The 23,335-nt window shown below is 45.0% G+C and overlaps 1 protein-coding gene across 2 annotated transcripts in view; it reads right to left on the bottom strand.

The window, feature by feature from the left end:
- HPCAL1 (hippocalcin like 1) overlaps positions 1-23,335 on the bottom strand; it is a 271,519-nt gene that overhangs the window by 13,289 nt on the left and 234,895 nt on the right. For both annotated transcript variants that reach the window (XM_089672039.1, XM_089672040.1), the window contains 2 exons: positions 22,039-22,441; positions 8,979-9,084 (listed from right to left, as the gene is read on the bottom strand). In XM_089672039.1, the coding sequence (XP_089528165.1) occupies positions 8,979-9,084; positions 22,039-22,416 (484 nt within the window). In that variant the 5' untranslated portion in view covers positions 22,417-22,441. The remainder of the gene's footprint in view (positions 1-8,978; positions 9,085-22,038; positions 22,442-23,335) is intronic.

Here is a 23,335-nt window from a genome sequence, read left to right as displayed (position 1 = left end):
TATCCTTAGCCATTGTGCGTGGAAGCGCCCCAGCCTCGCTCCCACCTGGCCTCTCCAGTCACTTCGGCTGGGTTTTGGGTCTATTCTGGCTGGGGTTGAAAAGGAAACCTCCCCTGCCTCTCGGCTCGTTCCTGCCTCTTCTCGCGCCCCAGCCTGGGCGCTGGGTTTGGAACCTAGCTTCCCTCGACGCGTATCGCCTGGATGGGCGAAACCCCTTCCGTCCAACCTGCCTGCTGGGGACCGGGAAGCTCTTTTTCCTGTCGGCCGACCTTTCCAGGACTGAATTCAGCTCCGGGCCGAAAAGGAGTTTTCCTTCAAACGGCAGGCCACAGAGTTTAGATTTGGAGGCCAGATCCCCCTGCCAAGATTTCAGCTAGATAGCCCTCCTTGCCGTGTTTATGAGCGCTGTAGATCTAGCAGAGAGTCTGATGGTCTCTGCTGATGCGTCCGCGATGAAGGCTACCGCTTTCTCTAGCACCGGAAGGGACTTCAGAATCTCTTCCCCCGGGGTGCCTTGTTCCAGATGCGAACGGAGCTGCCCCAACCACACATCCAGGGTTCTGGACACACAGGTCGTTGCCACTGCAGGTTTAAAATTCACTGCGGACGCTTCCCATGCCCTCTTCAGGAAGGCATCCGCTTTCCGATCCATCGGGTCTTTTAGAGACCCACCGTCTTCAAAGGACAGGTCCGTGTCCTTCGAGATCCTCGAGAGAGGGGCGTCTGGCTTTGGGCAAGTCTCCCAAACCGAGGCATCTTCCTCCTTAAAGGAAAGCCTTCTTCTCTGGCTCTTCCCATTCTCTCCTGATCGTGGACCATAGGGCAGGGTGTACTGGGAATGTACGGCTGCTTTTTGCCTGTAGCCCTGCGTACAGTTGGTCGTGGAGAGAGAGGTCCTGCTGTTCCTCCTCCAGATCCAGGGTCTCATAGATCACCTTTAACAGGTCCTCCGTGTCTTCCACCTGAAAAAGGAACCTGTCTGCCTTTGTGCCCTGAGCCTCAATCTCACCCTCCTCCGAGTCTGAGGTGTCCGACTGTTCGGCCTCTTCCCAGTCCCTTACCGGCGCTACCAGCTTCCTCTTTTTCCCCCCTTGGGTGCCAGAAGTGCCCGGTTGGGGCTCATCCTGGGCCGGTCCCGGCTTCTGTTCCCTGAAGCTTTGAAATGTCTTGGACATCTCTTGTGTCATATTCTGTAGGAAGTCTTTAAAAAGAGATCCAGACTCCTTCTTGATGAGCTTGTCTATGCATCCCTGGCAGAGCTGCTTCCTCCAGGAGCTCGCCAGTTTCTTCCTACAAGTGGCACACTTCTCTTTCTGCTCACAAGGAGCTTCTTTCTCCCCTCTATCCTCCTCCTGTGGGCCCATCTGGGGACAAGGAGATACACGCGTTCATGCGTTTGTAACAGCAACGCCTCCCCCCCTGTGCCACTGTGAAAGCTCCAGCCGTGGGCCTGGGGGGGGGGGGAGAGGGGGGCTGTGCGTGCGTGGGGGGTACCCAATCATCCCGGGAGGGGGGGGGGGAGGGGGGGTAAAAACAAAAGAGAGTTGCCAAACAAAGGCCCTTACCTTACTGCAGGCCTCCCCCGCTCCTGACAGATCTGCCTCCATGCTGCCGCAGACTCTGCCTCGGTGCGGCGGTTTTTCAGGGGCTGGTGGGCTCCGCCCCCCCCTGCGATCCCCCCTCGCCGACCCCCCTCTCACGGCCGCCGGTGGAGAAGCGGCCGTGGCACGGGTTCCTTCCACGGTCCGCCGCCCATTTCCAAGATGGCGGCGGCCGTTCCCTGCTCCTGCGCCGGAAGTGACGACACCCGGTGCCCGGAAGTGACGCGATCGCAGCGTCCAGACCCTCCGCAGCCGAGCCTCCTGGCCATGCTGCCGGGATCCAGGAGCAGGTAAGACTTACCTGAAACCCCGCAGGGAAAGGCACCAATGCCTCGGTCGGCGGAGCGGGCTCTACCCCCCTGGAGAGCCCCGCTGGGACCATCTGGGGCCGACGCCCCCACCCTACAACGGGCATTCCAGCGTGAAACTGGCTGAAAGGTCCCCCCCCTCACAAGGCCCCTGCCTCGCTTGGAGGAAGGGGGGGGCCTCAGCCAGGGACCCTCTGTACTCCGCCAGAGAGCCCAGACAAAAATAAAAAACGGGCGTAGCTCCTTCCTGGCCGGAGGAAACACTAAAAACTGGGGGCCAATGGGAGAGAGGACGCCTATAAAGGGAAAAAAAGGTGGAGCGGGTGTTTCCTGGGAGGAGCCCTATCTCTCAAGTGAGCTGTCCTAGAAGATGACTCGGGAAACTAGCATTGAAGATGCCATGCATCAACTAAACAGAATCAGAAACGTTTGCACAACCAGGTTATCGCTCGCAAACTTGAGAAACAGATGCTAGATGTTGGAATGCCCAGGAGGCGCTAACCACCCTGGTGGAGTGCGCCATCACAGGAAGGGAGATTCCCGCCCCTAAATGGCATGTACCTGCACAATCATCTCCCAATCCAATGGGAAATAAAGGCAGTTCTGCTGCCAGCCTTTCCTCGGACTGTCCGAGAGCAAAAAGAGAACTGAACCTCCGAAAGGCAGCTGCCACAGAAAGGTACAAGCGATAGCAAGAACCACATCCAAGGGGTGCAGAGCTACCACTTTGGGGAGCGACAGATGTGAACACTGAAAAGGATGGACTATTTCCATATGCAAATGGAAAGCCAACACCATCTTCAGAAGTACAGAAGGAGAAAGTCAAAGCACCACATTGACCTAGAGAAAACCAGAAAAGGTGGCTTACAGAACAAAGCCACCAACGCCGACACTGGTGGAACTGAAGTGAAAATGACCAGGAAGGTATGACCTGTGAAAACTTAAGGGAATATCTTGATGTTCCCAAGGGGGATGGGGGGTTTCTAAAGAGCTGACAGCACCAAATTCAAATCCCTCGGTGGCAATAGGAGCATGCAGAGGACACTAACCTGCAAAGGAACCTTTGGAATAAGAGTGCCAACCCAAAAATGTGTGGCCAAGGGATGCACAAAGAAAACAGCCAGAGCCAAGCAACTCATCAACACCATGGATGAGGAGGGCTAACATCCAAGCCTCCGAGAAGAGTGAGGATGAACCCTGCTTCACACTAAACAAAAAAAAGCTCTCCAGGTGTGAAGATAAATCTGCCAGAAAAGGACTTAAGAGCCCTTAACATAGGTCGGGATCACCAAGCCAGTCAACCCCCCGTCCTTCAACATCTGGCTTTCAAAAACCAGGCCGTCAAGGCCAACGACAGTAAGGCAGGGTGGAATACCAGCCCTTGGGACCTCCTGAAGAGGTAACCACCAAAGAGCGTCCGCCATCATCAACCATACCCGTGGGCGAACCACGGATGGCAAGGCCTATGCGGAGTCACCAGGATGACCAAAATCCTTTTAGCTTCAATCCTTCGTAGCAGACAAGGAACCAGTCGAGGGGGTGGAAAAAGGCATACATGAGATTGTACTGATCCTATGGTACTACTAGTGTATCTGTTGTGTCCTCCAGAGGATCCAGCAATCTTGCCATAAACCTTGGAATGTTCGAGTTCACGCCCAAAGACCCATGTGTGGCATTCCTCAGTGAAGACAGAGCTGCTTGAACCCCCTCCTGGTGCAGGGACCACTGCCTTGATCCAGCACCTGATGGCTGAGATCAGTCTCTTGCCAGAGTTCGGCACCAGGTACGTGTACAGAGGGCAGAGCTGTCTGCCCATTATAGAATGTGGGATATCTCCAGAGCCACAGCAGCACTTCTCGTGCTTCCCTGATGAGTGACATACATGGCGTTGTCCAGTTGGATTATTATCAGGAGACCCCACAGGCGATTTGTTCAATGCATCAGCGCCAAACTGATCACCTAAAGCTCCAAGACATTGATGGACAGTCGAGCTGCCACCAGTGTCCATGGACCTTGAACTGAGTCCGATCCAAGGACCACTACCCTGCCTGACAAGCTGACATCCGTCGAGACCACAGTCCAACAAAGGGAGAAGGACTTTTCTGGTCGGTGGAGCCAAAGACCACAGCCACCAGAGGAGAGAGGCCCTCAACCACTCCAAGTGAATCTGTTTGTCCAAAGAGATAGAAGACCTACTCCAGTTTGATAGGGCGTCCCATCTGCAGTGTTCTTGTATGGAACCAGACATAAGGGACTGCTTCAAAAAGGTATTCACATCAGGACAAAGATCTGCATGCAGAAGTGCCATGGTGCCAGCAAGGTAATCAGTGTAGCTACCAGTTTTTTTTTTTTAAATCTTTCATGCCATTAATGACAGACACCTTGCCCTGCTGATTAGGAGTGAGGACCACAGGTAACATAAGGGAGAGAGAGACCCAGGAATTCCCCCAGCCAAGGAGAGGCAGTCTGTCCTCCCAGCAGCCCACCAGCATCGCCTGCTTTCAGTGCTTCTAGTGGAGTAGTCAATTTGGCATCACAAACCATCTGCAGCCTGACACAGAATATGCCCCCACTCCAACCTGGTAGGGGACAACAGGAGTCGTGCCGCTCCTCTAGCTGCCTAGCAGTATCTGGCCACCACGGTCCTCCAGCGGGAAACTGGCACTGGCCACCCGGCAAAAACAACTTGTAGGAGCATGTGACCGCAAGCAATATGGTGGATGCCGTAACTTGCACAGAACGTATCCCCCTCAGCCCCTACCTACAGAAGGGGTGCCAGACAAAGGTGAGCCCTATACTGGCATTCCCACAAACAAAATGGTGGGTGGGACATCCTCTAACAGTAGACCCCAAAGCCATGGCCTAAAGTGCCAGCTATCACGGCTGCATGGCTTGTGCACATGAAGGTAAGAGAGGGAGGCCCTTGCATGAAGCTGAGCTCCTGTAAACATGGAAGATCCCACCTGTGTGAGCACCGTGGCCAGCATCATGTGTATGGTCCTCTGCTGCAAGCCATCAAATACAGGCCATCCCCAGGTGCCAGGAAACCAGCCCACACCGTCTTTCACTCCACAGCTGCCAGGCACAGGACATAAAATGGGAAAGGCATCTGCACTACCAGACCCTATGGGCAGAAACCAGGGGGCCACCCGCCCAGCTGTCAGTAGCTGCAGGAACAGCTGAATCACCTGCACAGATGAGCCCCGCATCCCTGAGGGGGGGGGGGGTAATAGTGGGAAAGGAAGGGAATAAAAGATCTAGCCACCCAAGGCTGTAGGTTTGGAGGGGACCTCGCAGGATCGACCACCCCAAGAAGTACCCCGCCCACAACCGCATCCAGAGATGGAAGGGAGGGGATGACCACTTACCAATCCAGTGGGGCGTGCAGGTAAGACTCCCATGACAGATCCTCCTCTCCACCGAAGTGTGGGGCTGTCGGCTAGGGTGACACTGTGACAAAGACTCTAGGCGCCTGGTCATATATGTGCCCACGAGATGTTTAACTCTCTGGTTGCCTCTGTCCAGTATGGGGCATAGTTACAGCTGACCGAGCATGGAGCTAGCATTGACCAGACTGGGGTGACCACTGGATCTAGAATATCCAGCCCGTCACCCAGTCTGACTTGATAGAAAATCTCTGCAGGAAAAGTAAAAATTCTAGGAAAAATTTAAAGGAAAAAGGAAGTCATGGGACCACAAGTCCCATGTAAAGTCACGTCCATACTCCTGAAGACACTAGGCAAAATGACTGGAGGCTATAACAGAGAGGGGGTTTTATGCCAAGAGAGGAGGTGCCGAGTCTTTTTTTCTGTCTAGTGTCCTACTCTTATAGGTGGGGCTATAAAACCCTGTTTGGTCATTGATAAAGAAAAAGCAGCTGTGTCCAATAATGAACGTAAGAGAAAATGCCTTTATGTATACCTTAAATGGTATCTAAAACCTTAAAAGAGAAGTATGGCCAAAGCTTTTTAGTCATACCTCTCCACTGGGTCACAGGAGTGCACTTACTTTGGTACGAATAAACCAAAATCAGCTGACAGCTGGCTAGTCATAGAGCCACATCACACTCTGGAAGGATCCCGATCATATTTTCAAGATCCACCCATCTAGCTTTGAGCCTCTGCCATGTTCTAGTTGTACAACAGCATTCAGAATGGAGGGGCAAAAACTCTATTATGCTGCTGCACTGGAAGCCACAGACCTGCCAGGGCTGGCTGGATAACAAAACTGGCTGATGAGAATTACAAATCCATATGAGTGCATTTAGCCATTGCCTTGAGATTAGTTTAAAGAACAAACAATGCTGGAGTTCTGGCACGGTTGTTGCTGCCTAGACTGCCCAATATATTTATTTATTTTTAGATAAACTAGTGAAAGGAAGAGATGGGACAATAGTGTGAGCACAACCTAAAACACTAAAAGTATTCTTTATTTAGCTTTTTTTTTTAATACATATTGATGCCCTCTTGTAAATTTTGTTCACCCAAGATTCAGACATTTTTCGATTTTGATTCAAGTGGAAAAATGGGTTGTGTGAATCTCAGATGAAAACCTTTATAAACAGACCCTTGCATGTTATGTTTTATGTGTTTATTATCAGTGAATTATCAGTCCTATATAAAGAATGGTCCTATTACAGCTGTCATACAGCCAATGCCTTTTTCTTTGATATATTATGTCAAGAGCTGCAGTGTCGGGTCCTCTCCAGAATGACATGTCATTATCCTACAAATAATAGCCTATTTCTATGGCAACATGCTTATGAAGATCCAAAAGACGATAAATGGCAAAAAACATAATTACAGGAAGCCACTTCTGCTGTAATTTCTCTAGTAAAGTAACTGGAACGTCGCTTGCAGCGTTCCCGGAACATGACTAACAAGCCTCTTTGGAGCGGCCTTTTAAACTGCAGCAAGAGGCTGAAGGGCAGCTGATGTTCAATGCAGCTGATTTCATAGGCACTAAATGTACTGAATGAGTAATTTCTAGAACGGAGCTAAATATACATGGCCAATCACCAATAATTAGCTCCAATATGTTTAAATGACTGAAAAACAACCACAGCGGTCAGAAAAGGCTGGTGGAAGTCTCTGTTCTTCTTTATACTGGGAGTTATAACCACAAACTCCTGAAGCGCTGGAGGTAGGTTAGAAAGTAAAGCTACACTTTTCATTGGCTCCATATAATCTCAGTACGAATTCGGCCCTATAAGCCCTGAGGACCTTTGGCAATTTCTGTGCGGAGCTCTGGGCCCCTGCAGACGCTAATCTGTGTTTCCCTATTGCTCTGTTATAGCAGTGATTTCTAGTAGTCTCATGGAATAGGTTCCCAGTCTCCAACAACTCCTAAAGCATGCTCAGAGTCTTATACCATATGCTGCAGCATGCCCCAGTTCTGACCATCTCTTGTATCATGTCTGCAGTCTCTGACCATCTCTTGTATCATGTCTGCAGTCTCCAAACATCTCCTGTACCATGTCCGCCAGTCCCCGACCATCTCCTGTATTATGTCTACCAGTCCCCGACCATCTCCTGTATTATGTCCGCCAGTCCCCGACCATCTCCTGTATTATGTCCGCCAGTCCCCGACCATCTCCTGTATTATGTCCGCCAGTCCCCGACCATCTCCTGTATTATGTCCGCCAGTCCCCGACCATCTCCTGTATTATGTCCGCCAGTCCCCGACCATCTCCTGTATTATGTCCGCCAGTCCCCGACCATCTCCTGTATTATGTCCGCCAGTCCCCGACCATCTCCTGTATTATGTCAGCCAGTCCCCGACCATCTCCTGTATTATGTCCCCCAGTCCCCGACCATCTCCCGTTTTATGTCCGCCAGACCATCTCCTGTATTATGTCCACTGGTCCCCAACCATCTCCCGTTTTATGTCTGTCAGACCATCTCCCGTATTATGTCCGCCAGTCCCCAACCATCTCCTGTTTTATGTCCGTCAGTCCCCGACCATCTCCTGTTTTATGTCCGCCAGTCCCCGACCATCTCCTGTTTTATGTCCGCCAGTCCCCGACCATCTCCTGTTTTATGTCCGCCAGTCCCCGACCATCTCCTGTATTATGTCCGCCAGTACCCGACCATCTCCTGTATTATGTCCGCCAGTCCCCGACCATCTCCTGTATTATGTCCGCTAGTCCCCGACCATCTCCTGTATTATGTCCGCCAGTAACCCGACCATCTCCTGTAATATGTCTACCAGTCCCCGACCATCTCCTGTATTATGTCCAACAGTCCCCGACCATCTCCTGTATTAGGTCTGCAGTCTCTGACCATCTCCTGTATTGTGTTTGCAGTCTCTGACCATCACCTGCATTATATCCACAGTCACTGACCTTCTCTTTCTCTTGTATCATGCCCTTAGTTTTTGACTATATCCAATTTTGTGGGTCTACTATCTCTGATACTGAATATTTACTGAATTTTGTGAGCAGCCCTTTGGTAATGTCAAGAGCCGCACTTGAGGCCTTGTATGTTAAGAAAGTTGACCACCACTGCTCTAAACTCTAGGCTAAGTACCTAGCTTAAAGTGACCCTGTTGCATTGTTAGAGTTGAGCAGTAGCCACTTGATAAGGAAAAAAAAAAACCTGTCATAACAAACACTGAGGCTGCCTCCAGGACTCTCCCTTTAAAGTGAACCTGTGCACTGTCCATACAGGTAAAACCATCATTTTCACCTTAACAGCCCTCTCCTCCACAGTGTATACTTGCCTTCCTTTCACTTCCCTTTTTATCCAATCAGCTGTTGAAACCACGAAAAGGAGAGAAACTGATGAAATATACAATGCACAAGAAAGGGGCTATAAAAGTGAGCTGGGGCAATAATACTGCTATGAAGGAACTTCTACCACCTAGCAGCTGAGGGACTATCATCTCCAACTCCCATTGCTTATGTATATAGAACAGAAGAAAGCACGTCTGTCTCCTTACTTAAAACAACTTCCATTTTGGAGAACTGCACTACAGAAATGTTAGAAGAAATGTGGAATCATTGCCTCCACTCTTAGGGAACAGTCCTGTAACTTTGGTTTGAATTGAAAACAGGATGTGCACATCATACCATCATTATTTGTGTCCATCTGCTTAAAGATTTTGTCTGTTCTCTTCTCTGGTGTAGATTCGTCTTCTGGCATTTTCATCACAGATGACACCATCTTGTATATTGCCTGAAACAAAATATTTGGAGGAAATTAAAAAGATTGCTCCATTTTTAAATTGCTACAAAAAGGAAATTCTTGATTGAATGTATTTGATGCTCAGAGGTTTGCAAAAAGGATTTGGGTATAGATTTTCCCCTTATAGTACAGCCTTACTTTTAATGTGAAGCACTTTCTGAAATATACTTTTCCTTTATCAGATTTTTTTTTTTTTTAGAACACGATACTTACCTGTTCCATGTAATGGTTTTGCACAGAGCAGCCCTGATTTTCCTCTTCTCAGGTTCCCTGCCAGCACTCCTGGCCCCTCCCCCCTGCCAAGTGCCCCCACAGCAAACAGTTTGCTACCGGGGAACCTGAGAAAGCTCGCTCCAGAGTCGCTGCTGTGTGTGTCCATTCACACACAGATGTGGCTCGGTTCTGCCCTCCACTCATTGGCTCACGGGCTGTGATTGACAGTAGGGGGAGTCACTGGCTTCTGCTGCTGTCTCAGTTAATGAGGAAGGAGAGACCCAGGACAGCCAAGGCTCTTGTGTACATCACTGGATCGAGAGGGGGCTCAGGTAGGTATTAGAGGACTGCTGCACGCAGGTTTTTTACCTTTATGCATAGAATGCATGAAGGTAAAAAAACCTTGAGCCTTTACAACAACTTTAAAGTGTAACTGTGGCCAAACCAGCAAATTCAAACATTTAAATAGTAAATGAGCTGTAAAACAAGCCCTTAATGACCTCTAACTACAGGCACTGTGGAGGCATTCATCCTCACAATTTTCAGCAGAAGCTCTGAAGTCTTAATCTCTCTACAGCTCAGTGTAGCACATACAACTGAAAGGTGCAAACAGTAACATCCTTTCCATTCCCACTGTGCCCAGAGTGTGCTTCTTTGGTCAGCAAGACATTTGTAATAAAGGCACTGAACACTTTCATATGTTTTTGTTTTACCCATCAGGTCCAAACTGAGAGTGAGCTTTCTGTGTTTGAGAGTGCTGTGCCTGCTTGTGTCTGGGTCACATCTAATGATTCTTTCGCCTGCACCAGCACTAGAATGAGAGACCCAGGCATTATGGGATATATAGTTCCCTCATATGTAATGTTAGTACTTAGACTACAGAGGTCATGCATTAACCTGTGCAGTGACATTTGGTATGACGCATGTTTGAACGCCAACAGAAACTGCTGACAAATGAATCTGAATATTTATTATAGATAGCATGTTTAGGGAAAAATTGACATCATGAAATTACATGGGTAATGAACAACTTATGCAGGGGAAAAAACACAAGGTGCAAGTAGGAATATTTATAATGCCTTTAACCACTTTACGCCAACCGCATGCATTTATGAGGTCTCTTTGTGGGTGGGACTGAACACTGAATATAGTCAGCCCTGTATAAACAACTTACCGTGCTGCGAGCATGCTTCCTGCATGGTAGCCGGCGGGGATTGGTGATCTCCTGATGTATACTTGCCATTGGGAGCTTTCCGATCATGTGACCGCTGTGCCAGTCAATCACAGCTGTGACCGCTGTGACAGTCAATCACAGCTGTCACATCAACTGAATGCCTGCCTCCGCCACCCGGCATCTAGAAGCTCTTAAAGGGTCAGGAGGCATCGGCGGGAAGGCGTTAAGCACAGAGCTTGCAGGTGGTTCTAAGCCAAGGCCTTGCCTCTTGTAATTCTAACCACGGCCCACCTGCAAGCTCCTTGCTTGAAAAAGCACTTAGCTGACCAATAAAACATTTTCAGTGCACTACAGATGACAACAATTAGGTCCTAAGCCAAGGTTTCCACAGCAAAGTGAGCAATCTCAGATGGACCACAGAAGAGGCTTATGGTACAGAAATGCACTAGGAGGTTACTTGTGCTGCCCATGCCTGGACAGAATTTTAACTTTTAGAAATTAAATAATTGGAGGGCAGGTTTAATTTAAGCTATGTACATTATTGCCTAACTTAGTTTTTGCGAAGATGCAGCTGTTGTGTATATTTGGAGGTGTCCTATATTAGATTGGCCATATTTAGGCAGACGTATTCCTGAGAACTGCTCCTATTGTGTTACTAGATCACCAGCATCCATAGACATGGTAAGCCCAAGTGTGAGTATCATATACAGTGGGGATCAAAAGTTTGGGCACCCCAGCTAAAAATTTGTATTAATGTGCATAAAGAAGCCAAGGAAAGATGGAAAAATCTCCAAAAGGCATCACATTACAGATTAGACATTCTTATAATATGTCAACAAAAGTTAGATTTTATTTCCATCATTTACACTTTCAAAATAACAGAAAACAAAAAAATGGTGTCTGCAAAAGTTTGGGCACCCTGCAGAATTTATAGCATGTTCTGCCCCCTTTGCAAAGCTGAGACATGCCAGTGTCATGGATTGTTCTCAATCATCGTCTGGGAAGACCAGGTGATGTCAATCTCAAAGGTTTTAAATGCCCAGACTCATCTGACCTTGCCCCAACAATCAGCACCATGGGTTCTTCTAAGCAGTTGTCTAGAAAACTGAAAATAGTTGACGCTCACAAAGCTGGAGAAGGCTATAAGAAGATAGCAAAGCATTTACAGATGTCAATATCCTCTGTTCGGAATGTAATTAAGAAATGGCAGTCATCAGGAACAGTGGAAGTTAAAGCAAGATCTGGAAGACCAAGAAAAATATCAGACAGAACAGCTCGCAGGATTGTGAGAAAAACAATTCAAAACCCACGTTTGAGTGCACGATCCCTCCAGAAAGATCTGGCAGACACTGGAGTTGTGGTACACTATTCCACTATAAAGAGATACTTGTACAAATATGGTCTTCATGGAAGAGTCATCAGAAGAAAATTTCTTCTACGTCCTCACCACAAAAATCATCGTTTGAACTTTGCAAATGAACATATAGACAAGCCTGATGCATTTTTGAAACAAGTTCTGTGGACCGATGAGGTTAAAATTGAACTTTTTGGCCGGAATGAGCAAAGGTACGTTTGGAGAAGGGGCACAGAATTTAATGAAAAGAACCTCTGTCCAACTGTTAAGCATGGGGTTGGATCAATCATGCTTTGGGGTTGTGTTGCAGCCAGTGGCACAGGGAACGTCTCACGAGTAGAAGGAAAAATGGATTCAATAAAATTTCAGCAAATTTTGGATGGTAACTTGATGTCATCTGTGAAAAAGCTGAAGTTAAAGAGAGGATGGCTTCTACAAATGGATATTGATCCTAAACACACCTCGAAATCCATGGGGGATTACATCAAGAGGCGTAAACTGAAGGTTTTGCCATGGCCTTCACAATCTCCTGACCTCAACATAATTGAAAATCTATGTATAGACCTTAAAAGAGCAGTGCGTGACAGACAGCCCAGAAATCTCAAAGAACTGGAAGACTTTTGTAAGGAAGAATGGGCAAAGATACCTCAAACAAGAATTGAAAGACTCTTGGCTGGCTACAAAAAGCGTTTACAATCTGTGATACTTGCCAAAGGGGGCAGTACAAGATATTAACTCTGCAGGGTGCAGAAACTTTTGCACACGCCTTTTTTTTGTTTTCTGTTATTTTGAAAGTGTAAATGATGGAAATAAAATCTAACTTTTGTTGACATATTATAAGAATGTCTAATCTGTAATTTGATGCCTTTTGGAGATTTTTCCATCTTTCCTTGGCTTCTTTATGCACATTAATACAACTTTTTAGCTGGGGTGCCCAAACGTTCGATCCCCACTGTATATTCTTTTTCCCTGTTCACAACGGAAAAGGAAAGCAATAGCAGCACTTTGCAATTTTCCAGCTTGCTGGAAAGTATACAGTATTTCTCCAAGTGAAATCTTTTTTTGTTCCATGTTCACACTTGAGCATTTATTAGCATACTATGGCCCATTCTAATTTACTGTACCTCCATACCATTTACCAACTAACATAATAAAGCTGGCATATGAGGCTAAGGGAAATTAAAGATCTGTGTGCATTAGCATCTTTTATTTGGGATTTTGACTCATTCACAATCTTTTCCACTAAAAGTCAGACTAAGATTGAAATACATTGTAGGCATTATTATCATCCTCCATATCCGTTTTTCCTCATAAGCGATATTATTAGGTTTTCATTCCATTACATCTTTTTCCTCCTTTTAATAATACAAAAGTTACAGTTTTATGCATTCCAAATACAGTATAAGTAATTCATTTTTTTCATTTGTTCAAAAATTCTCAGTAAATTTGATGACTTGACAAATGCCATTCAAAAGTACTTCAAAATTTTGTTTGCTTTTAAAATACAAATTTAAAAAGAATGCACTTTACTGAAGGTTTACTCTTAAAAATTAACGAAAAATTGTATAATGCATGTAACAGGGCATTTTAAACCTGAATCCAGAGAATGCATTCAAGTAAAAAAAAAAACCTTTAGACTTTAGCACTACTCTAAATGGCAATTTACAAGCATTAGACAACTGGAATATCAGCAAACAATAACACTGGCATAGACATGCAGCTTGTTTTCAACTTTTTTTACTCATATTTTTACTTCTAATGGGAAGCTAAATTCAATTATTATTACAATAAATGGTGCACATGCAAAACATATTAATATGTACTGAACCATGTGACCCCCTGTCCCTGTTTTTAATAGCTCAGTTTATCTGTGTCTCAGACCTCAGATTAGCCCCAATTCCTGCACCTTCAGATCTTGCTGCCATCTAGCATGCAATGCAATCTATATTCTGATATTTATTCCATAATGAATTTTCAGTGTTAGCCCATGTAACAATGTAAATAGGCTGCTATCAATTAACATGCTCAGTGATGTAAAATGTTGTCACATGAAGACGGTGGTCAACATCACCGGAAAATCTCTGGTACATTTAATAGTAATAAAATGTAAATATTAGAATATATGAATACAGTTGTGCATAAAAAGTTTGCATACTCTGGCAGAAATCATGAAATTTTGGCAAGAATATTGAAAACATGACTGATCATGCAAAAAAAAAAAAAAAAAGTATTTTATTTAAGGACAGCTATGCCACAAAAAAAGCCTGGTGAGGCGTGTCAAGGTGTTGTCCGGCATACTGTAACCAGGCTCTTTTGTGGCATTGGCACAGTAAAGGCTTCTGTCTGGCAAGTCAATCATGCAGCTCATTTTTGTTCAAGTATGTCATATTGTACTCCTGGAAACAACCACACTGTCTTTTTCCAGAGCAGCCTGTATTTCTCCTCAGGTTACCTGTGGGTTTTTCTTTGTATCCAGAACAATTCTTCTGGCAGTTGTGGCTGCAATCTTTCTTGGTCTACCTGACCTTGGCTTGGTATCAAGAGATCCCCGAATTTTCCACTTCTTAATAAGGGATTAAACAGTACTGACTGGCATATATTCAAAGCTTTGAATATCTTTTTATATCCTTTTCCTGCATATAAGGTTCCATTACCTTGTTACGCAGGTCTTTTGACAGTTCTTTTCTGCTCCCCATGGCTCACTATCCAACTTGCTCAGTGCATCCACGTGAGAGCTAACAAACGCACAGACTATTCAAACATCAAATGCAATTTCAAAAGCCACAGATGTGGGAAATTAAGCTTTAATTGCCATTTTACCTGTGTGTGTCACCTTGTGTGTCTGTACCAAGGCCAAACATTCCAGGGTATGAAAAATTTGATCAGGACCATTTGGGTGATTTCTGTTATTAAGATTTAAAAAGGAGACAAACAACTACATGATAATAAATGGCTTCATATGATCATTTCCTTAACCACTTCCTGTCCGGCCCATGTACATAAACGGCATCTGCAATTACAGGCTGTACGTGCTCCGGACACAGCGGAACACCGATCACTGTGCGGGACCTCTGTGTAAGGTCCCAATCATGTGATCACTGATTGGTCAATCAGTGATCACATGAACAGTAGTAAACAAGATGTCACTTGCTGACATCATTGCTTACTACTAGTGAAATCTGTGAATAATCACAGAGGTCACATGGTACAGGGCTATTCACAACAGCCTTGTACCATGTGACAAGCTGTGACCAATCACAGCTCTCACAGTATTTCTCAATAAGAGGAGAAATGATTGCTTTTACAGCCTTTATGGGTGTAAAAGGAATCAGTGTAAAAAAAAAAAGAAAAAAAAAATCTTCATCACCCCCAACAAGTAGTACAGTGTCACTATGGTGACACTGTACTGCTAGGGTGACAGTATGTGAAAAAAACAAAAAAACCCCATAAATATAAAAAAAAAATGTAAAAAAAAATTTTGAAAAATTATATTTGATTATAAACTAATTTGGGGTTTTTTTTTTACTAAAAAGATAACTGAATACATTTTGACCAAGATTTATGAAGATTTATTTGCAAAATTTTATAAAGAAAAACACTTTTTTTCAAAATTTTTGGACTTTCATTAATATAGCAAAAAAAAAATCCCAGTGGTGAATAAATACCACCAAAATAAAGTTTTATCGGTCTCCAAAAAATTCATATGGGTACAGTGTTGCATGACCACACAATTGTCAAAGTGTGACAGCGATGAAAGCTGAAAATTGGCCTGGACAGGAAGGGGTGAAAGTGTCCGGACTTGAAGTGGTTAATAAGACAGTTTTTGGCATGAGCAGTCATATTTTCAGTATCAATGCCAAAATTGCACGATTTCTGTCAGAGTATGCAAACCTTCGAGCACAACAGTATAAAATCTTTTGATGTCTTCAAGCCTGTGTGAGGTGTATAATGCCATAGGTAGTAAGACATCTAGCCATTATACATCTGCTGAAAGTCTCCCACAAGCAGCAACAGTGGCAGCCACATATAGTCAATGGTCACGGACTACTGGTCAAATACAAGTTAATGCTGTTACATATTCATTAACTTTATTCTGAATACGACTAATGTCAGTGTCTGAATTTGCCTTGGTATTAGCCTTTTTGTATTCCCTGTAGAGCACCTCAGGGTTGGTGAGGGAAGAGCAGTACTCTAAACCAATCATATTCATGTGAGAAGGAATCTGCCAACAGGAGGAGAGAGCAGAGAGTTGACCAGGTCTATCTGCTGCTGCTTTTCACTTTCCAGTCAAACTAGGGACAGGGAGGTGATCTAACCTGCAGCAGAATAAAACGAGGTCACCAACCTGATGTCTGGCAGAGCTATGTAAACCTCACAACTGGCCAGACAAAATTACAAACCCTTTTTCAAGAAGCTGCTCATTATCTTTCAAATATGTATTAAATCCACACTCCATCTTTATCACTTTAAATAGTTAATTTGGGCCAAGCTGGCCATACCAAACTATTTCCTTTACCAATACATGTGGCTATTGTCAGTGCTGTATGTAGACTCAGTTACATAGAGTATGCAGCACTGTGTTCCGGCAGCAGTAAGGTCTTATTCACAGAACAAAACCAAGTTGGGTTGAGCACTGCTCAGCTATTCACAGGAATCCTTGTATTTTTATGAATGAATACAAAGCTTCCTCTGAATGGCTTGAGATTTTAAAGTAATCCGTCAGCTTCTCTACCTAAACCAAGTAAAGGAAGCCTTCTATTCATGCATAAAATACAAAGTTTCCTGTGAATGGATGAGCAGAGCTCAGCCCGACTTGATTTTTGTCTTGGGAGATGGTCCGGAAGTCCCTGTACTGCTGCCAGAAAACCATGCTATATATTGTACCTAGATGACGCTACATACAGTTCATACAGAGACAGCGGGTGCGGCAGTTAGCAGAAGAAATAGTTTGTTGGGCCCAAACAAAATATTTAAAGTAATAGCAAAGCTTGAGTTCAGCTTTAACCATTTCCTTGGAGTTCAACTATAACCATTTCCCTGGAGTTCAACTTTAACCATTTCCCTGGAGTTCAGCTTTAACCATTTCCCTGGAGTTCAGCTTTAACCATTTCCCTGGAGTTCAGCTTTAACCATTTCCCTGGAGTTCAGCTTTAACCATTTCCCTGGAGTTCAGCTTTAACCATTTCCCTGGAGTTCAGCTTTAACCATTTCCCTGGAGTTCAGCTTTAACCATTTCCCTGGAGTTCAGCTTTAACCATTTCCCTGGAGTTCAGCTTTAACCATTTCCCTGGAGTTCAGCTTTAACCATTTCCCTGGAGTTCAGCTTTAACCATTTCCCTGGAGTTCAACTTTAATTTGACTCTATTAGCACATGGTCACTTGCACATACAACTTCTATCTCAAAAAGCCTCCACTGCACTACTCACCTAGACACTGCAAGTATTCCTGTACTCTACATGTGTAAATACCAGCTCCCCCCCGCTGCTCATGGTGGATTCATTTGTATGTTGCTACACAGCATATGAGCCAGCAGGAGGAACCACAGTGAGCGAAAGGAGGAGCATGTTTTTAACCAAACTGATGGGTCCCATACTTGCAAAGGATGGGCCACTGAAATGGTAAAAATATGCAGTCTTCTTTCAGTGGGTAGGTTATATATATATATATATATATATATATATATATATATATATATAGATATAGTGACAGTAGGCAGGTGAAATCATCTGGTTGCGTCCTGGATGGACGATACATTTGTCCGAGGTTCAGGCTTTATGGGGATTTGTTCCACTAGAGGGAAGTGCTGAGTCCTTCTGCATGGAGGTAATGAACCCAGCTGAAGGTAGTGGGCTCATTAAGACCTGTATAAAACTTCCCAGAGTGCTTAGAGAGTTGCTCCAACCTGGAACCAGATCTGTGTCTGAAATGACTGGGGAGCTGACATCTTATCTGTGTTTAGAGAGACCAAAGCCTGTGTGGCTAGCCTTCAAGTATTAGCAACTAGGTATAGCAGCAGGCTGTACCTAGTGGGTAGCTAGGGAAAGCTGTTGTTGCAGTAAGTAGCCAAGTTGGCCAGGATTTATTTTGATGTTTCTTTTTGGTTTACCATTTTTCTGTAAATATTGTAAATAAATTGCACCTGTTTGTTTTCACCTCCACTGTTGTTGTGCTGTGCCTGTCTTTTTGTGTTGTGCACCCATCCAGGGGGTCACACACACCCGCTGCCGAGCTAACCCCGTTACAATATAAATATATATATATATATACAGTCAGGTCCATAAATATTGGGACATCGACACAATTCTAACATTTTTGGCTCTATACACCACCACAATGGATTTGAAATGAAACAAACAAGATGTGCTTTAACTGCAGACTGTCAGCTTTAATTTGAGGGTATTTACATCCAAATTAGGTAAACGGTGTAGGAATTACAACAGTTTGCATTTGTGCCTCCCACTTGTTAAGGGACCAAAAGTAATGGGACAATTGGCTTCTCAGCTGTTCCATGGCCAGGTGTGTGTTATTCCCTCATTATCCCAATTACAATTAGCAGATAAAAGGTCCAGAGTTCATTTCAAGTGTGTTATTTGCATTTGGAATCTGTTGCTGTCAACTCTCAAGATGAGATCCAAAGAACTGTCACTATCAGTGAAGCAAGCCATCATTAGGCTGAAAAAACAAAACAAACCCATCAGAGAGATAGCAAAAACATTAGGTGGGCCAAAACAACTGTTTGGAACATTCTTAAAAAGAAGGAACGCACCGGTGAGCTCAGCAACACCAAAAGACCCGGAAGACCACGGAAAACAACTGTGGTGGATGACCAAAGAATTCTTTCCCTGGTGAAGAAAACACCCTTCACAACAGTTGGCCAGATCAAGAACACTCTCCAGAAGGTAGGTGCATGTGTGTCAAAGTCAACAATCAAGAGAAGACCTCACCAGAGTGAATACAGAGGGTTCACCACAAGATGTAAACCATTGGTGAGCCTCAAAAACAGGAAGGCCAGATTAGAGTTTGCCAAACGACATCTAAAAAAGCCTTCACAGTTCTGGAACAACATCCTATGGACAGATGAGACCAAGATCAACTTGTACCAGAGTGATGGGAAGAGAAGAGTATGGAGAAGGAAAGGCACTGCTCATGATCCTAAGCATACCACCTCACCAGTGAAGCATGGTGGTGGTAGTGTCATGGCGTGGGCATGTATGGCGGCCAATGGAACTGCTTCTCTTGTATTTATTGATGATGTGACTGCTGACAAAAGCAGCAGGATGAATTCTGAAGTGTTTCGAGCAATATTATCTGCTCATATTCAGCCAAATGCTTCACAACTCATTGGATGCCGCTTCACAGTGCAGATGGACAATGACCCAAAGCAGACTGCAAAAGCAACCAAAGAGTTTTTTAAGGGAAAGAAGTGGAATGTTATGCAATGGCCAAGTCAGTCACCTGACCTGAATCCGATTGAGCATGCATTTCACTTGCTGAAGACAAAACTGAAGGGAAAATGCCCCAAGAACAAGCAGGAACTGAAGACAGTTGCAGTAGAGGCCTGGCAGAGCATCACCAGGGATGAAACCCAGCGTCTGGTGAAGTCTATGCGTTCCAGACTTCAGGCTGTAATTGACTGCAAAGGATTTGCAACCAAGTATTAAAAAAGTGAAAGTTTGATTTATGATTATTATTCTGTCCCATTACTTTTGGTCCCTTAACAAGTGGGAGGCACATATGCAAACTGTTGTAATTCCTACACCGTTTACTTGATTTGGATGTAAATACCCTCAAATTAAAGCTGACAGTCTGCAGTTAAAGCACATCTTGTTCATTTCATTTCAAATCCATTGTGGTGGTGTATAGAGCCAAAAATGTTAGAATTGTGTCGATGTCCCAATATTTATGGACCTGACTGTGTACGTATTTTCCGGCGTATAAGACGACCCCCTACTTTTCCTGTTTAAAATGTAGTGTTTGGGCTATACTCGCCGTATAAGACTACCCCTCTTCCAGTGCACACCAGTGGGAAGAATCGTGCCCCATCATTGGTGTCAGTGGGAGGAATAGTGCCCCATCATTGGTATTAGTGGGGGGAATAGTGCCCCATCATTGGTATCAGTGGGAGGAATAGTGCCCCATCATTGGTGTCAGTGGGAGGAATAGTGCCCCATCATTGGTGTCAGTGGGAGGAATAGTGCCCCATCATTGGTATCAGTGGCAGGAATAGTGCCCCATCATTGGTGTCAGTGGGAGTAATAGTGCCCCATCATTGGTATTAGTGGGGGGAATAGTGCCCCATCATTGGTATCAGTGGGGGGAATAGTGCCCCATCATTGGTGTCAGTGGGAGGAATAGTGCCCCATCATTGGTGTCAGTGGGAGGAATAGTGCCCCATCATTGGTGTCAGTGGGAGGAATAGTGCCCCATCATTGGTGTCAGTGGGAGGAATAGTGCCCCATCATTGGTTTTAATGGGAGGAATAGTGCCACATCATTAGTATCAGTGGCAGGAATAGTGCCCCATCATTGGTGTCAGTGGAAGGAATAGTGTCCCATCATTGGTATCAGAAGGAGGAAATGTGCCCCATCATTGGTATCAGTGGGGGGAATAGTGCCCCATCATTGGTGTCAGTGGGAGGAATAGTGTCCCATCATTGGTATTAGTGGGAGGAATAGTGCCCCATCATTGGTGTCAGTGGGAGGAATAGTGCCCCATCATTGGTTTTAATGGGAGGAATAGTGCCACATCATTGGTATCAGTGGCAGGAATAGTGCCCCATCATTGGTGTCAGTGGAATGAATAGTGTCCCATCATTGGTATCAGTGGGAGGAATAGTGCCCCATCATTGGTATCAGTGGGAGGAATAGTGTCCCATCATTGGTATCAGTGGGAGGAATAGTGTCCCATCATTGGTGTCAGTGGGAGGAATAGTGCCCCATCATTGGTATCAGTGGCAGGAATAGTGCCCCATCATTAGTATCATTGGGGGGGAATAGCACCCCATCATTGGTGTCAGTGGAATAGTGCCCCATCTTTGGTGTCAGTGGGAGGAATAGTACCCCCTCGTTGGTGTCAGTGAGGGGGAGGAATAGTATCCCCCTCATTGGTGTCAGTGGGGGGAGGAATAGTGCCCCATCGTTGGTGTCAGTGGGGGGGAGGAAAAGTGCCATATCGGTGTCAGTGGGAGGAATAATGCCCCATCATTGGTATCAGTGACACCAATGATGGGGCACTATTAATCCCACTGACACTTGCTGACCCCTGTTCCAGTACGGTGCTGCTGCAGCCAGCATATGTGGTTGCAGCAGCACCTAAGCACGGCACACTTACCTGCATCTCCACTCGATTTTCGCAGGGCCGCTCAGCTCCGCCTCCTCGCCGGTGATTGGCCGCCTGTGTGCCTTTCCTGAGCTACAGTTCTGGTGGCCAATCACCGGTGAGGAGGCGGAGCCGAGCAGCCGCGCGAACATCCAGTGGACGAACCGAAGGAAGGAGCAGCCGCACTTCCTGGACCGGATCGTTGTGGGACCGGAGCCAGGTAAGAGACAGCAGCCCCTGCCCACCCCTGTACTTCGTGTCCCCTAAAAAGTGTCAGCATGCCGTTACCGGCGTATAAGACGACCCCCGACTTTTGAGAAGATTTTCAAGGGGTGAAAAGTCGTCTTATACGCCGGAAAATACGGTATATATATATATATATATATATATATATATATATATATATATATATATATGAGCCTGTGCTGACTTTAAAGGGTTAGTTCATCCAAAAATATGGCTTCAGTTGCGGGTAGAGAAAAGACAGCTGAATAACCCCCAGCTTTCAATATCTCTTTGCAACTGAGTTTCCTATATGGCAGTATTGGTGGAAACTAGACCCCATGAACTGCTATTCTGCACGGATTTGCAACAAAGACTTTCTCACTGAAAAAGGTGGTACTTGGAAATGCTTGGTGCTGTTAGGATGTCAGGTTCCTATTACAGAGGGAAATTAGATATTTTTTCTAGTTAACAATTGTAATAGCAAGGACTGTTCTTAGGCAGAACTTCCATGAAAAGAAAAAAAAAAAAAAAGTACAATGGATGACATGATTACTTTAGGAACTAGGAGAGTGCAACACTAAGCAGTCCGGAATGTAAAAAAAGACTTTTCACAGACAACCTCTTTGATTTAGCCTGAATTTGATCATTTAGTTGCTCTTACCTGAACAATTTCTAACATCTCTCCACGACTTATATATCCATTTCCATCTAAGTCGTACATACTAAATGCCCACTTCAGCTTCTGTTCTAGTTTCCCCCGAGATGTGACACTTAACGCAATTATAAATTCCCGAAAGTCAATCGTCCCATCTCCGTTTGTGTCAAAGGTACGAAATACATGCTCTGCAAACTTGGAGGCATCACCGTAGGGAAAGAAGTTCGCATAGATCTTCTTGAACTCTTCTACGGTGAGATGTCCGGTGGGGCAATCCTTCAGAAAGCCCTTGTACCACTCCTGCAGCTCATGGTCGGTGAACTCTGTGTTTTCCCGTAGATCTTGTAGAACCTCGGGTCGCAGTTTGCTGTTCTGCTTTCCCATGCTGAGCCTTCTTCAGACAAAAAATCTGGAAAACAATTAAAATAATTCACATGAATCATCTATAAATAATAAATTAAAGCAAAATACTTGACTTGCTTGCCACATGCTTACTCCAGGTCAGTGACTTGAATATGTAATATATAAGTCAGTGATCAGCAAAACGGCATGGAAACTAATATTTTCAGCAAGGGGACAGAATTGACTGTCTCCACGTTTCTCTCAGTTCAAGCCACTAGGGGCTCTATCTACATGGAGTCTGTATGTTCACTTTGTGAAAATGTTCTCTGGCTGCTCTTTTTTTCTCTTTGAACCAAAAAACACATACTGATAAAGTGTCATTAAACCCATCATAAAAAAAACTAACAATACATGCTGTATTGCATGCTGTTCATACTCACTCATTCACTATGGGATTCATTTTCTGTATTCAGCAAACAAACTGATCGACCCTGCTGTTCTTTATCTCCCTCTTCTGTCCTTGTCCCCAATGCAGCTGGAGATTTTGCACAGCAAGTGCACATGCTCAGTTTTCAGTGAGTTTCTATACTGAGCATTTTCTCCCCATCACATCTTAGCAGCCGATGTGACTATAGAGTCAGACATGTGGGCGTATACACAGTAGTAAAGAGTCTACTTCCTCCCTCCTCTTTCATGCTCACTAACCACCTAAACACAATGGGGGTGGGATGTTACACCTTGACTGATGGAGGCTTTACCTCCCTGTTATTTTAAGACACAGGCTGGAGGGGTGTGACACAGCCTGTGACTGACAGAAATGCGCCCACACCATGTTATTGCCAAAAAATAAAGATTTCATTTCAGATACATATATGTATGACCATTTAAGCCAGTTTATTGATATTTATTTTCACTCTGTATCCCAAAGGCTGTTTTTTTCCCCATTTTGAACATGTGACCA

This window comes from Staurois parvus, unplaced genomic scaffold (assembly GCF_062004578.1).
Source record: "Staurois parvus isolate SC_StPar_1 unplaced genomic scaffold, SC_StPar_1.0 ptg000118l, whole genome shotgun sequence".
NCBI classification, from domain to species: domain Eukaryota; kingdom Metazoa; phylum Chordata; class Amphibia; order Anura; family Ranidae; genus Staurois; species Staurois parvus.
The sequence above is the reverse complement of the archived record's forward strand: the minus strand, read 5'-3'. Positions and strand labels throughout refer to the sequence as shown.